Source organism: Suricata suricatta, chromosome 14 (genome assembly GCF_006229205.1).
Source record: "Suricata suricatta isolate VVHF042 chromosome 14, meerkat_22Aug2017_6uvM2_HiC, whole genome shotgun sequence".
In the NCBI taxonomy this organism is placed as follows: domain Eukaryota; kingdom Metazoa; phylum Chordata; class Mammalia; order Carnivora; family Herpestidae; genus Suricata; species Suricata suricatta.
Window position 1 is genome coordinate 27,951,628 of NC_043713.1, and position 14,346 is coordinate 27,965,973.

The window sequence follows — 14,346 nt, forward strand, 5'->3', positions numbered from 1 at the left end:
CCCTCTTCACTTCATCTCACATACTACCTATGTCAGAATCGTCTTAGCCACAGCACTGGCTCCTCCCCATCCTAAAACCTTCGATTGCTCCACCGTCAGCTGGATTTTAAGATCTAAACTCTGAATCCCAATTCACATGAATCAGCTGTAAAATAACATGTCGCTGTAATCAGAGACATCTGAATATGGACTTACTATTAGCAAATATGAAGTTACTATTACTTTTGATAGATGTGATAATAGCATTGTGACTGTATTTTTAAAAAACCTTATTTGTTAGAGAAGCTTACTGAAGAATTATGAGTGAAATAACATAATGACTGGGATTTAAAAAAAATATTCCCCCCCCAAATTAAAGTTAAAATTATGGTTATATACATATAAAATCATATATGTATATATAAAATTATATATGTGTGTATATCTACATATTTATATATATCCATTATGTGTGTGTATATATGTACATATGTATACATACATATACAGATAGATAAGTATCTATATCTTGGAGTATAAAGTAAGATTGGCACAAGGTAATTATTATTGAAGCTGGACAAGCAGTGTGCTGGAAAGCAATCATATCAGCTCCAGAAGGCTGAGTGTCAAGGTCTTTGTGAACAGGTTGTTAAATCACTGGCAGCTTAGAATTGGTCATGATGGGGATATTTAAACCACAGAAATCAGCAAATGCTACAAACCAGGGCTTTGGTAGCAACAAACCACTGAAGTTGGATAATAGATAATAAAAGTTGGGTAATATATAGAAGTTTATTATACTATTATACCTACTTTTGTAGAAGTTTGAAAACTTCAATAACTGCTCATTTAAAAAAAAATCCAACTATTTCCCCAGATATTTAAGACGTTCTTGCAATTTGGTTCCAACTTAATTTGCAACTGTTACCTTCACTCCAAGTCTTCAGAACATTCCCAAGCATCTCCAACCTTGTTTTGATCTTCATCTGGGCTTCCCCTGCCCTGGAATAAGTTCACCTCCTCACTACCACTCACTTGGCCCAGGTACAAGGACACCTCCACTTGGAAGACTTCCCAGCTTACTCTGTATAGATACATTTTCTCCTTCTCTTTCATTCTTAAATAAATTAACCTGTAGTTCACTAATGGAAGAAAAAAATTAAATTCACTAGGCTGGCAGGCATCACAGTAGGCTGCTTTCACAACATTGTATCATTGGATCCTTACCACTATCTGTGAGATTAGCTATGCAACTTTTTTTCTTTAATAAGGAAAATGAGGACTAAATACATTAGGTAACTTTCCCAGGGTTGCAAAGCTGGTATCAGTGGCAGAACATTACAGAACAGAGGAATTCTGGGGAGGAGTCTGCACAGCAAGAAGTGCCACATAAAGGTCTCCATGGGTGCCTTTGAATAAAATGGCAACTTGATGACAGAAAACTCTGTTTTCTAGACAATTGAAAAATATCTTTCTGTATGTTCTTGACGTCTTTCCTTCTTACCTTTCACTACATTGTACCCTTAGCCATAATAGCAGTGGATGTTTCAGAAATTCCTTACACATGGCTACCCCCGATAGGACAGCTATTATACTTGCCCCACAGAATCCTGTCAGGAGGCACACTTGAAGTAAAACTCCATTCTTTTCTACAGGAAGTATCCTCCTCTCCTCTGAGGCTATGGGGAGTGTGTAAAGTAGGTGAGGACCAAGCCCTTTAGTGGGCTCTCTCCTCTGGAAGGAATGGGTCTTTTCAAGGTCACTTTCCCAGCATAGCCACTGGGCATGTGAAGCCCTGCATCTGAGTCTGGACCCCATACTACGGTTATTTCTTTGCCACATCCCCGCCCCTTGTAAGTGTGCACACAAATGCCCATGGGCACGTTCACGTGGACACTTCACTGCAAAGTTTAACAAGTCTTCACATCCCTGCATGAACCGAGAAACAAAGAACTAAATGCCAAGTAGCCTTGGAGGCTACTTGTATCCTAGATGAGGGCAGTGGTTTAATTATTTAAATAATTTAAGTAATAAAAATGGATGCTAAGGTTCTGAAGCTGGGAGAATCGTGTTGGGTGTTCTTCCTGGACTGGTGCACTTGGCCTCTGGACTGCACAGGATAAAACTATCTCTGAGAGTCAGGCCTGGGCTGACAGGTGGCCGCCATTCTCAGCTTGTGATTGCTCCTGGAGATCTCAGCCCACAAAAGTAATACGATGTCTAGAAAGGGGGGAGTGGCAGATATATGATGGAAGCAGCAAGTAGATCAAAACAGCCAGCTGGTAGAAGGTGCTTCAGTGGCCCGGAAAGCACGCAAACAGAGAAGAGCGTAACAAAAAGCGTATAAAATATGGTGTCACATTTAAAAAAATCCACTAGATGCCTATTTATTGATGTGCAACCAAGACTATAAGACTATCTCCCAAAATGTCATTATCTATTTTTCTGGGTTGGAGTTAGAGGAGATTTTTTAATGTTTTTCTGTACTTTCCAGATTTATTTTTTAAGTTATATATATTTTTTCAGGTGTTCTGTTTTTGTTTTTGTTTTAGAGAATCCCGAGCCTGATGCAGGGCTGGAACCCAGGGACCATGAGATAACGATCTGAGCTGAAATCAACAGTCAGGCGCTCAACCAACTGAGGCACCCAGGGGCCCCTTAAATTACATTTTTAACAGTTAATGTCCATTACTGCGCAGGTTACAAACATTTTTCTCATGATAAGACCTTTTAAGACCTAGTCCTTTAGCAAATATTCAGTATTAGTAACTATAGACACCATGCTGTTCATTAGATCCCTAGGACTTAGTTATTTTACAACTGGAAGTTTGTACCTTTTGACTTCATGCATTCCAAAGTTTCACGGTGAATCCTTACAGCTTTTATATTGGCGGGGAGGAGAATAAAAGGAAATCAGAGAAGAAAGCATTTGATTGTGGATTTTACTAAAGGGAATAAGATGTCTACTTTTATTTTCATAGAGGGTAGAGAGGGATGGTCTGGCAAAAAGGAATGAGGATTCCCATTTCCAACCATTCAAAGACAAGAAGAAAAGGAAACTCAGTGCATCTGTTCCTTCAAAAGGCTAAAGGCAAAAACAAACAAACAAACAAAAATCCCCAAAAACAAAACCCCAAGATAATGGAAAATAAAGATGCTGGGGGCTGGAACCAAATGGAAGAGAAGGGTCTGGGGGCTTCAACTGTGGATTCTAGAAGCTTTTCCACCCATGCCTTTAAAACTACCAGAGAATGGTAGCACCATCAGCCCAGGCCTGACTCTAGGAGACAGTTCCATCCTGTGCAGTTTAGAGGCCAAGTGCACCAGTCCAGGAAGAACACTCAACACTATTCTCCCTTCAGAGAATAGCTTCAGAACCTTAGCATCCATCATCAGGGTCTTCTTTGGAAGTAATGTGTTTATTTCCAGGAATGAGTATTGTGTCTTTACAAACCAATAGTCGTGGGGAAAAAGACAGTCACTTCCTTACCCTCCCCTTCTCTATCTGGATGCAGAAAGGACAGAGACAAGGAGACAAAAGAGTTTAGTCCAACACAGTTGCTGCTCCACACTTTCAGAGCTGAGGGCCATCAAAGATTAGAGAGGAGATTGTGGCTGTTTTCCTTATGTGGTTGCAGGAGGAACAGGAACCAAAGAAAAGAAAATCCTTTACATGCACGTAAATGTGAATCCTGTGAAAGCTGACAGGCCTGACTGCAGTTACCCTGTCAGTGTAACTGTGGGGGGTGGGGAGGGATGCGTCCTTGATGTCTTAGTGAGGTCCCCTCCCAAAAGTCCCCCACAGTTCCTGGAAGGGAACATGTCCATGAATTATTGCAGACATCAGGATGCATGGGGTTCAGTTTCATCTGAAATGAAAAGAGGAAAGTAACAACAAAAGCCAACAATTTGGTGCAGTGGGGTCAGGAGAAGGTAGCCCAAAGCACGCGGGCAGCATTTGGTTTCTGTTTGGAAGAGCACCCAAAAGGGTGCTGTTGACTTGAGACACATCCGGGCCTTTTTGATTTAGGAATAACACTGGAGAATTAACTTTGATCTGGGCATTACACTCTGCCCACAAGATTCCTGGGGCTTCCTGGCCTCAGGAACACACATCCTGAGGAGTGAAAAATATGCATTTATGTCTCCAGCCTCAGGAGGAGGTCACACAAATGGAATAATGTGGAAAGGTCAGACAGAACCAGGAGAGTGAGCCATCTGCACCGGCTACTGTAGGGGCTATCTGTGGGAGCACAGATGCTGCCTTTCTAGCCTCACAGCCTCAAATGTTATGGACATACCCCCAATATATCTAACCTTTCCTTCCTTTAATAACTCACTTTAAATCTAATGTCTAGAAATGTGGCTCAACAAATGCGACAAGAATATGACCACCTCAGAAAGAATCAATGCCAAAACCATACAGGCAAACATATATACACACCCTACCATAAACTCAGTCCCTCCTATATGCCTTTCAAGCCATGAAACATATCATAAGCCTTTTTTCCTCTTTATTTCTATAAATTTTCAGGTAAAAATGAATCTTTAACTGGGATGCCACTGCATGTGAGTATAGCCATGGATGGGACACGGGTAGATGTTGATTTTCTTTCATCTTTGTTTTACATTCCCTTAGCTCACCTGGAAGTTTGTGTGAATATGTGAACAAGTGATTATCAGTTTTCAATAGTTGTCAAGAGGCTTACTGGGTATCCATTTTTAAGACCTCACTGCATCAACAACGGGTCAACAAGGAGCAACAGAAGGGCACCACATCCCAAACCAGGGCAAGGACTCTTCTTTGACTCTCACCCTTGGAGCCCTTTGTTTTGTTCATTCTCTTTCTCAAGCCTCTCATTTGCTACTCTTTGTTCTTGTCCCCAGTTCTCTGTGTGATCTCAGGCCATTTCTTATCAAGATCCCCATCCTGGGTTCTCCTGCAGGAAGAGGGAACACACAGGATGTACCGCATGTAGAAGTATAGTGAAGCCATGGTGGGCTCGTGGATGTGAAACAGACTTAAAGAAGAAAACATTACCAATATATGAAATTCTTGCTACTAGAAAATTTCTTGCTCTGTCCCAAAAGTTCTCTGCCATGAGCTATGGTATCTCCCCACAGAGATACAGAACAATGGGGACCTTAGGGAGGGCATTGGTTGGGGAGTGGCAGGTTCATATTAAAAGAGGAACGGGGGCTGGGGGGGTGCTGGGTGGCTCAGTCGGTTAAGTGTCTGACTTTGGCTTAGGTCATGATCTCATGGTTCTTAGGTCTGAGCCCCGTGTCAGGCTCTGTGCTGACAGCTAGCTCAGAGCCTGGAGCCTGCTTCAGATTTTGTATCTCCCTCTCCCTCTGACCCTCCCCTGCTCACGCTGTCTCTCTCTCTCTCAAAAATAAATTAAAAAGAAAAAAATATTAAAATTTTAAAAAATTTAAAAAATAAATAAAAGAGGGACAGGGGCAGGGATGGAGGACCACGGCTGTCAGTCTTGGGGTTACCTCTCTTTGTATACATGCTGTATCTCCACTGGGGTCCATGGGGAACATAATGACCTGAGTGTGACTGCTGCGTATTTGTGTGTATGTGTGTTGATGCTTATGTGTTCCTGCATTAACAGTACTACCCTTTCAGAGACAGGGAGCGTGATTTTCCAACATTACCACGGCTAAGGGGGTTCTCAGAGAGCGCTTGCCTCCTCCCTCACATGGTCTGCCTGTGATATGACCCCCAAACAGCATTCAGGTTAGAGATAATGATGGCCTATTTCCTTCCCATGATTGGCAAAACACAACCATCTGTCTGTGCAAGAGTCTGAGATTAACCTGGCCACCACACCTTGACTGCAAGTCATTTGCACACAAAGTTTTCAGAAATGTAAGCATCCTGTCCCCAAAAAGAGAAATACATGGGAGAAAGCCAGCCCCACCCTGTCCTCTACCTCCTTGGTTTTAGCTTTTTCCTGTGCTAGGCTGTGCACCACCACACACTGCTGCCAGCTCAGCCTACATTTTCCCCCTACTATAAAATATTAAGAAAGACAGCAGAGAAAGGTGCTTTTGTTTGCGATGACATGAAGGAGGAGCTGGAAGGAGAGGGCAAATTACCAGGTCATTGTCAAGGTTGATAGAGGCAACCTCTCTGTCAGAGAAACTGGAAATCCAAGATTAGGGTTTCTGCCCTGGCCCCAAATTCATGTGGTCATGACCAAACTAGAACACTTCACTCTCCAGAGCTTCACAAAAGGATTGGTGGACTTACCTGTGGCTGAAATCCTTTGAGGTCACTGGCTGCAAGGTCACTGGCTGCAAGGAGCTGGAAAAGAACAAAGGGGGTTTTCTGAATTTGCATGAGTTTGCACACAGCATCCTCAGAACAACTTATCAGTGATGGACTTACCACCACCTAGATCCAGAGCTAAACATGATATTTCTGGGCCAGAAACCTGGATCCAACAGCCTTCTCACCTGGTGTCCACCATACCTCTGACTTCATCACCTCCCTCTGCTGCCCCCTCTCCGTGTATCTCCAATTCTATAAAGGGCCTTACGTTACAGATGGGATTATGTATGGACTTCAGCAGGTCCACAGCCTTCTGAAATTGTAAGTACCATTATGCATGAATTTATAGATGTGTAACACTTCCTTAGGGAGAGGGTCCCAGACTTTCTTCCTACTATCAAAGTAGTGTGTGATACCACAAGCTAAAGAGACAGCTGCTTCTTCCTCTTCCTCTTCTTCTTTCTCTTCCTATCCCCCTCCCTCTCTCTTCTGCCTTCTTCTTCTTCCTCTTCCACTTCTCCTTCAGTCAGACTAGCAAAAATAACCCTTTCCTTTACCCACCTACGTGTGACTCAGTTTCCTTTCATCATATATTACCTTTCATCTTATATACTTTGCACAGTTTATGCTTTACACTGCCATGCACAGTATCAGAAGATAAGAGGCAGGTTTATATAGTTTCTGTGTTTAATCAATATTAAAGGGTTGAGTTCATGTTTTGATATTTTTGCATCCTCTTTAGAAAGCACTAAATAAAAGCATACAATTAATTGTTAAAATAATCACATTCTTTATTGTTGCACAAAAATGCTGGGAAATTGTGGGATAAAGAGATAAAGGGCAGATGCTTATTTTGATTCAAGGAGTGTGACTGCTAGCTTTGTTAGGCCTGGAGAGCATTTGTGAAAAAGAGAAAAGATTTCATGTTTGCTGTAACAGTATTTTGTTTGGTTCAAGACAGAGACGGAATCATGCTGGGCTCCAATGTCTCTAGGCTTCAGGAAAGCTCAACCAGGCTGCTTAGCTTCTCTAAATCACTTTGCCAAAAATGATATGTAAAGTGGTGTTAACTCAGGAATAGAGCAGAAAGGAGGTAGACAATGAACTTGCTGTACCTTTCTCCCCACCCCCCATCCTGCGGGCTAGATTCCTCATGCTGAAAGTGCCTGGAGAAGGTGGCACCAGTCCTGACAGATAGCCAGTTTGGCCCCTCTGTTTGTTATGAAACAACCAAGCAACAAGCCAGTAGAGTATCCGACTAGACACCGAGGGCCAAATCTAATCATAAGACTTGTTAGTCCCTGTCTTTAAGAAATCTACAGTTTGGTCAAAGGATGATATATGTTTATGTCAGTGTGAGCAGAGGGTAGTAGTGTGTAGCACCAAACTGTGTGCATAGAGCAAGGAAGGGCAGGGCAGGGTTGCTTTAAGAAGATGGAGCTGGAACTGAGCCTTGCAAATGCAGAGGTGGTGGGGCAAGGTGGTTCGGGGGGGGGGGGGGGGGGGGGGGGGGGGGGGGGGGGGGGGGGGGGGGGGGCGGGTGGAAGAAGAAAGACATGGACGAGGGATTTGCCAATCCCAGCCCAGCTCCCTTTGCACCTGCTCACTGCCAGCCGTAGCATACAATACGGAGAAAGGAGTGAATTAGGAGACACTTAAGGTAGAGGATCGCCCAGGTAGTCAGCAGTGTGGCCACTGCCTTACGTACTTCTTTTTTAATATTCATGACTGCCATGTGAAATAGAAAGTATCTCCACTTTATGAATGGAAAAATTAAGACTCAAAGGAGGTTAAGTAGCATTTTCTGGGTCATGCAGGTAGTACGTGTATGTACCCAAAACTATATTTTCCCAAAGCTCGTCCTCTCCCTTCTATGCCTACTATGATGCCTCTGGATTATGGCACACTGGAGATAATTTGTGGAGATGCCATGGGGTAGAAAGAAAAATAAGAGCTACTTTATTAGTCAATGAGCCAGAGGCAGTAACATAAACAGTGTCCCTATGAATGACCCTTCACTGATCCCTCTTCCAGACATTCTTTCATTACATTGGTAATGACCATCTACTCTTCAGAGCTTACCAGTGCAGTCTAAGCCTCTAACTTGAGCTGAGCAAAGGTCAGGGTGGAGCTGGGGAAGAGACACAGAAAGGCTGGAGTGAGATATGGGTATGGGAGTGACCTTTGCAAGGAGAGAGCCACTAACATGTGTTAGCAGATAGAATCAAAGCTTTGAATTCTCCAGGCCTTGGGAATCCAACAGGCAGGGATCTTTCTTTCCCTCTTTTAACACGGTTCACCAAATAGAAAGCATGCGACAAAACATCTGCTTCTTCCTAGTACTGAAATACTTCATCTAGAATCAACCACAAGGGTGTTCACAGCATTGTAACATATGCACTATTCCTTCATGTCAATGGTTTTGGGATTGAGAAGTTACCAGATCCATTTGTGTGGCATCTTTAGGTATGACTTGTTATGTCCCTAGCTCAACAAAATTAGGATCTCTCACACCTTCCTGGAAGGCTTATATCTTCTTTCCTTCTCTTCAAAGGAAACCAGATGCATGTGATTTAGGTCTTAGTTATTTAAGGCTCTCTTTTGGGTTGTTGTGTGTATTTTTTGTTTTATTTTTTCACCTAACGAGATGAGGCCCAACAAGACCATGATTTATATCTTATGCAACTTCTGCATTCCTCAAAGCGATGAGAGGAGTCTAGACAGGTGATTAGTCAATAAATACCTGTTGGTCAAACGACTTAAAAGGAAAGTGGGGAATATTATTAACCTTGAGGTGAAGGCTAGAACGGCTAAGTTGCTGAGCCTGGAGAAAAGAAGTATGAGAGACAGCTTATGACACTCTTCAAGTTGACAAGAGGAAATGGCACTCAACATCTAGAGCATTTCCTGCATGAAGTAGGCACTCAGATATCTGAATGAATTAACTTATACGATGAGAGCAAGCTCTCCTCTCCCTGCTGTAGGTTTTATGAGTGAACACTTCAGTGTAGGAGTCAAAGTTAAATGGAAGGAAAGCCGATACAAAAGAGAAAGTGGTTGAACAGAGAATGAACCCCCTACCAGACAGAGAGGGTGAGCTCCCTCGCCTGTGCATGAAACAACACAACGGGCCCAGGGCCATTCAGATGTGTTTGCTTATCTGAGCAGGGTTTGGGGGAGGCAGTGAGGAGGTGTCAGGTATGGTTACCAAGTACTTCTAGAACTTCTGAATGCCTTACCTTGGAGATTCTCAACCACTTCCATCACAATCTAGCATGCAGATAATTTAGGTGTCATCTGACCTGGAAAGAGCCAAGGGGAAGCTTTGCGACTTCCTCCCTCAATGGTTCCTGAATGAATAGTGTGCAGAAGTCTGCTTTTCCCAAAACATCCAGCTAGCACTGCCTGTATGCCTGCGTCGTGGGTTCTACCCTTGCTCTAACCAAATACCTGAACTCTTGGGCAAAGCACAGACCCTGCTCCTTGGCCACTCCCATTTAGAAAGCTGATTATTTCCTTAATGTCTACACATTCCACATGCAGGAAAGGAGAAAGGGCTGGCTCTCAGCACAGAAGCCTGGTGCTCATGTGTAAATTAGAAATACAGCATAGGAAATCCTCCTGTATTCTGAAATTGCAGACCACTTAGATCTGGACCCAAAAAAAGTTGCAGTTTTATAGACTATCAGAACCTGAAGGAAATGGTTGAAACTCTCGGGGTGGATAAGAAAAATCACCATGGGGTGCCTGGGTGGCTCAGTCGGTTAAGCATCCGGCTTCGGCTCAGGTCATGATCTCAGGGTTCGTGGGTTCAAGCCCCGCATCAGGCTCTGTGCTGACAGCTCAGAGCCTGGAGCCTGCTTCAGATTCTGTGTCTCCCTCTCTCTCTGACCCTCCCCTGCTCTCTGTCTCTCAAAAATAAATAAAAACCATTAAAAATTAAAAAAAAAAAGAAAGAAAAATCACCATGTCTCCATAGAGGTCAGGACACCTCTGTTAGGGAACTGGAACAGGGGAAAGTGGTATAGTCAGAGAGGCCCTACTGTGTCCACCTCTCCCTCCCTTCAACCAGAGTGCTTCTGCTTTTCTCTCTTTCATGTACACAAATTAATTTAGAGTCAAATGTTCTGCCACTGAAATGAATTTAAACCTTACAGACTAAGTTCTTATTTTGCAGTAGTTGATAAAGGACTTCTTCAAGATCACATGGCTAGTTCACAAGCCTGGGTGAGTCCTGTAATCCCCAGTCTTTCTGCAGAAACCCTTACTAGTGACCATCTCAGTCCAGTTCAGCCCTAAGCCCAGACGCAGCTGGCTGCCTGCCTCTGTACTGAAACAGAGGAGCATATGCTCAGAACACAGGGGAAACTGAGGCCTGGGCAAAAAGAAATTTGTATGTCCCTCCACAAAGCCACTGCCTTGAAAAGCATTGATCTAGACCCTCTCCAGACCATCCCCCTACTCAGAAACTGGCCTCATTGTGTCCCACTGGAAAACCTTTCACTGCCCAGAGCAGCCTGGCTGTGTGGGGAAGGATCCAAGACAGGGAGGCAGAGAGGAAGAAAATGCAATCTGCTATGGCTCTGGGGACTTCAATCAGGCTGAAGTTAATGAAAAGGATCCTGCCTTTTCCCAGGACTGCTAAATGTCTGCACTGCTCCCAGTGAGAGGGTTGAGCGGGTGTTGGGGGAGAAGGGCAGACAGAATTACATTTAAAAGGCAAAGGAAAGAGAAAATTCTTTCATCTCCCTGGTGGAGTGGGCAGTGTTCCTGGGGCCCTGTCTCAGACCATTCTCATTCCGGACACGTCTTTCTGTTCTCTGGAACAGTCCACATTCAAAATATTAGGATGATGACCCTGTTTTCCATTTTTGAGGAGCTGCAATTTCTCTCTTGGCACAAGTTTTTTCTTTCTTTCTTTCTTTTTTTTTTTTTTTTTTTGTCTTGTCTCTTCAAGCCTGAGTAGTAGATTAGGGAGCAGAGAGGAGGATGAAGGAAGCTGTGAGGCTCTGAGTGGGTGAGAGAAGTGTCTCTTCACCTTTAGGAGCAGAGGCATTCTGCTCTCTGCTCCCCTGCCACCCAGCTCTCCGCATGGATGTCTCCCTCTGCTCCCTTCACCCAAAGTCACCTCCATCCAGCTGCAGTAAGCCTCATCTTGTGCCATCTAGGGCTGCCCCTTGAGCAGCCACCCTCCTAGCCACTAACTTTCACAGTGTCTAAAGCTTCCCTCAGAAGAGGAAAGGAGGCTGCTCCCTATGCCCTCCTGCTCCAGGAACAGCATTTCCCTTCTGCTGGCCCCTTACCGAAAGGACACACTTCATTTGGGAAGAGTGGGGCCTAATATTTCCCCACTGATCCCCCAGGTTGACCTGGGATACATGCACCTGGGAAGGGGGTCATTGACACAAAACGGGGAGTTTGGGTCACCCTGGACATCTGTCCAGAAGGATCTCAACCTCGCAGACATACAGCTGGACACACTGAACCCTCACTGTATTTAGGATCTTCTAGGTGATTTTTCTCTTCCCAGATACTTCTGGGAGTATGGGAGATGGATGGATGGATGGATGCATGGAAGGATGGATAGGCAGACAGATAAAAGAACAGAGCAGAGATGGCTTTGGGGTAATAAATGCTCCAGTTTTAAACTGTCCTTAAATATACCATCCTTTCATTAAATAAAAATTCTAATTAACCCCCTACACACACACACACACACACACACACACACACACACTTTTCAATCTGTTCCCCTGTCTCTTTTCTTTTTTGTAGGAAATGGATCATTTTCTCCCTCTTTACTTTGTAAAGTGTCACTTGCTTCTTCTTTTGGCTACCTGAACTTGGGATGGAACCTGAACCCCATCCCAATCCAGCCCCTCAACCAACAAAGTTCAGGATAGCCTTTGTGGAAGACAATGTCCCAGAAAACTGAGACAAAGATGAAATCGAATGTGTGAATGGAGTTGTTGGAAATGGACTAGCTCCACCCTCTAACTTGGCAGAAAGGAAACTGAGACTCAGAAAGATTGTGAGTCACCCAATGGGCAATCTGGAACAAAGCCAACCATATGCATGCATCTGAAAGAAAGTTTTAGATGCCCCAATACAGAGGACTGAGAGATTCTGAAAGGGCCAGGGAGAGGTGCAAGGTAAGTCAGGGGTTAAGACAGAGTAAAGGGAAGAAGACGAAGGTGATTTCCACCAAGCAGCAGGCTCTGGAAGCACCCACCATGAGTGAGCCCACTACTTCACCAGGACCACAAAAAGCAAGGTGGAAATTGGAATGGGGAGGTGAAATGGAACCATTAGGTTGCTGCTCCTAACAAGGCTGATCAGTGGCCACTGCTGTACAAAACGGCACTAGTTAGACTTGGAAGGAGAAAACTCACATCCTAGCCCTGATTCCAGGGCTATATGATCTGTCATGATCTCTCTTCACCTGTCCAGGTCTTCTTTTACCACCTATAGAATGACTTCTATGTTCTCTCTGGCCCTACACTTCTAGCACCCCGAAGAGTCCTTCTCACCCCAGGGACGAAAAAGAGATGGAGTAGATACTCTCTAGTTTTCTTTCTTCTTCTCTTTTCCAGCAACTCTCCTCCCAAATACACACCTTTAAGAGACCATCTACATTGTCTGGAAGAATCCCTAATCAGAAAGACAAAAGGGAGGGCAGCAAGATGGTCTTGTACCGTGTCTCCATTACTGAACTGGTGTGCGAACAGGAACTTAGACAGATGGTCACTCACACTGCTACCCAGGTTCATCATCCCAGTGAGCCTGCAGTCACATCCACATTTGAGCTCAAGGTAAACAACCTTACAATTCCAAAAGCATTAGTCTAGCTGCCAAGGCATTTGGGGTGTGTGGTATAGAAGCCAAGCACCTGGCTTCCCACTGGCCAGAGCAGCAAGTTACACACTTAAAGCTGCCATCGTTGCTGGGCTGAGTGTCCTTTTGCTAAATCCCCTCAGCCTTCATGTAATTTTAAAGGTTGAATCTGAAACCACTGACAACTCCAGTCTTAGCTGTGGAATCCCTTCCAAAGAGCAACAAGGATGACTAATAATTATTGAATATAACTCCAAGCAAGCCTGGTCTTGATTGTGTGTGTGTGTGTATGTGTGTGTGTGAGAGTGTGTGAGTATGTGTGTGTGTATATGTGTGTGTAAATATGTTTTTAAATCTATATATATTTATTACATATATCTATTATATATATTTGATGATGGAGTTCTAATATTTACAGGTGAGATCTCTAATAAAATCCCCTAGTTATGCAGCCAAAAGAGCTTTACTTTTTTTTAAAGTTTCCATGTTTAACCTTGCACGTATAATCTATGCTCTAATGGTGGCATGCATATTTGTTGTCCAAATCACAACTATTTCAACTTATGGGTGGGAATGTCCTTAATCCTTCTTGTAGATTAGAGCTATTACTGCAGAAACCTAAGGACAGAAAAGGACTCTTATGCCATAATCTGGAACTCATTGAGACAATGAGTCTTGTTTTACCTTACTTCAACAAATTGATAAACTTGTAGAAGCCTGTCCCACCCTTTTTGAAATTCCCATTAGAATTATTTTTTAAAATTTTTTTGATGTTTCTTTTTATTTATTTTTGAGAGACAGAGAGAGAGCGTGCAAGCAGGGGAGGGTCAGAGAGAGAAAGATACAGAATCTGAAGCAGGCTCCAGGCTCTGAGCTAGCTGTTAGCACAGAGCCTGATGCAGGGCTCAAACCTATGAACCGTGAGATCATGACCTGAGCTGAAGCCGGATGTTTAACTGAGCCACCCAGATGCCCCTCATTAGAATTATTTTTAAATGCCTTGTTCCTTAGACCAAGAAAAATGGACTTCATGGAGAGTATCTTGTGTGGTATTGGGCAGGAAGTTTACAAAGGTAAGCTCTGGTATACACTGGTGACATGCATGTTCACATCCCCATTTATTAAGTAATTCAGTAAAGAGTAGCTCAAGTCAGTTAAGTCATTTCTGAAGGCACACAACAAGTAAGTGGTAGAATGACATCAGAGCCTCCTTTGGCTGACTCACATTCTTTTTTCACTACATCATAATA

At 43.6% G+C, this 14,346-nt stretch overlaps 1 protein-coding gene across 3 annotated transcripts in view; it reads right to left on the minus strand.

Moving 5' to 3' along the window:
- The window catches only part of SETBP1 (SET binding protein 1), a 369,979-nt gene that overhangs the window by 176,962 nt on the left and 178,671 nt on the right, over nt 1-14,346 (minus strand). For all 3 annotated transcript variants that reach the window (XM_029922074.1, XM_029922076.1, XM_029922075.1), the window contains one exon: nt 6,242-6,295. In XM_029922074.1, the coding sequence (XP_029777934.1) occupies nt 6,242-6,295 (54 nt within the window). The remainder of the gene's footprint in view (nt 1-6,241; nt 6,296-14,346) is intronic.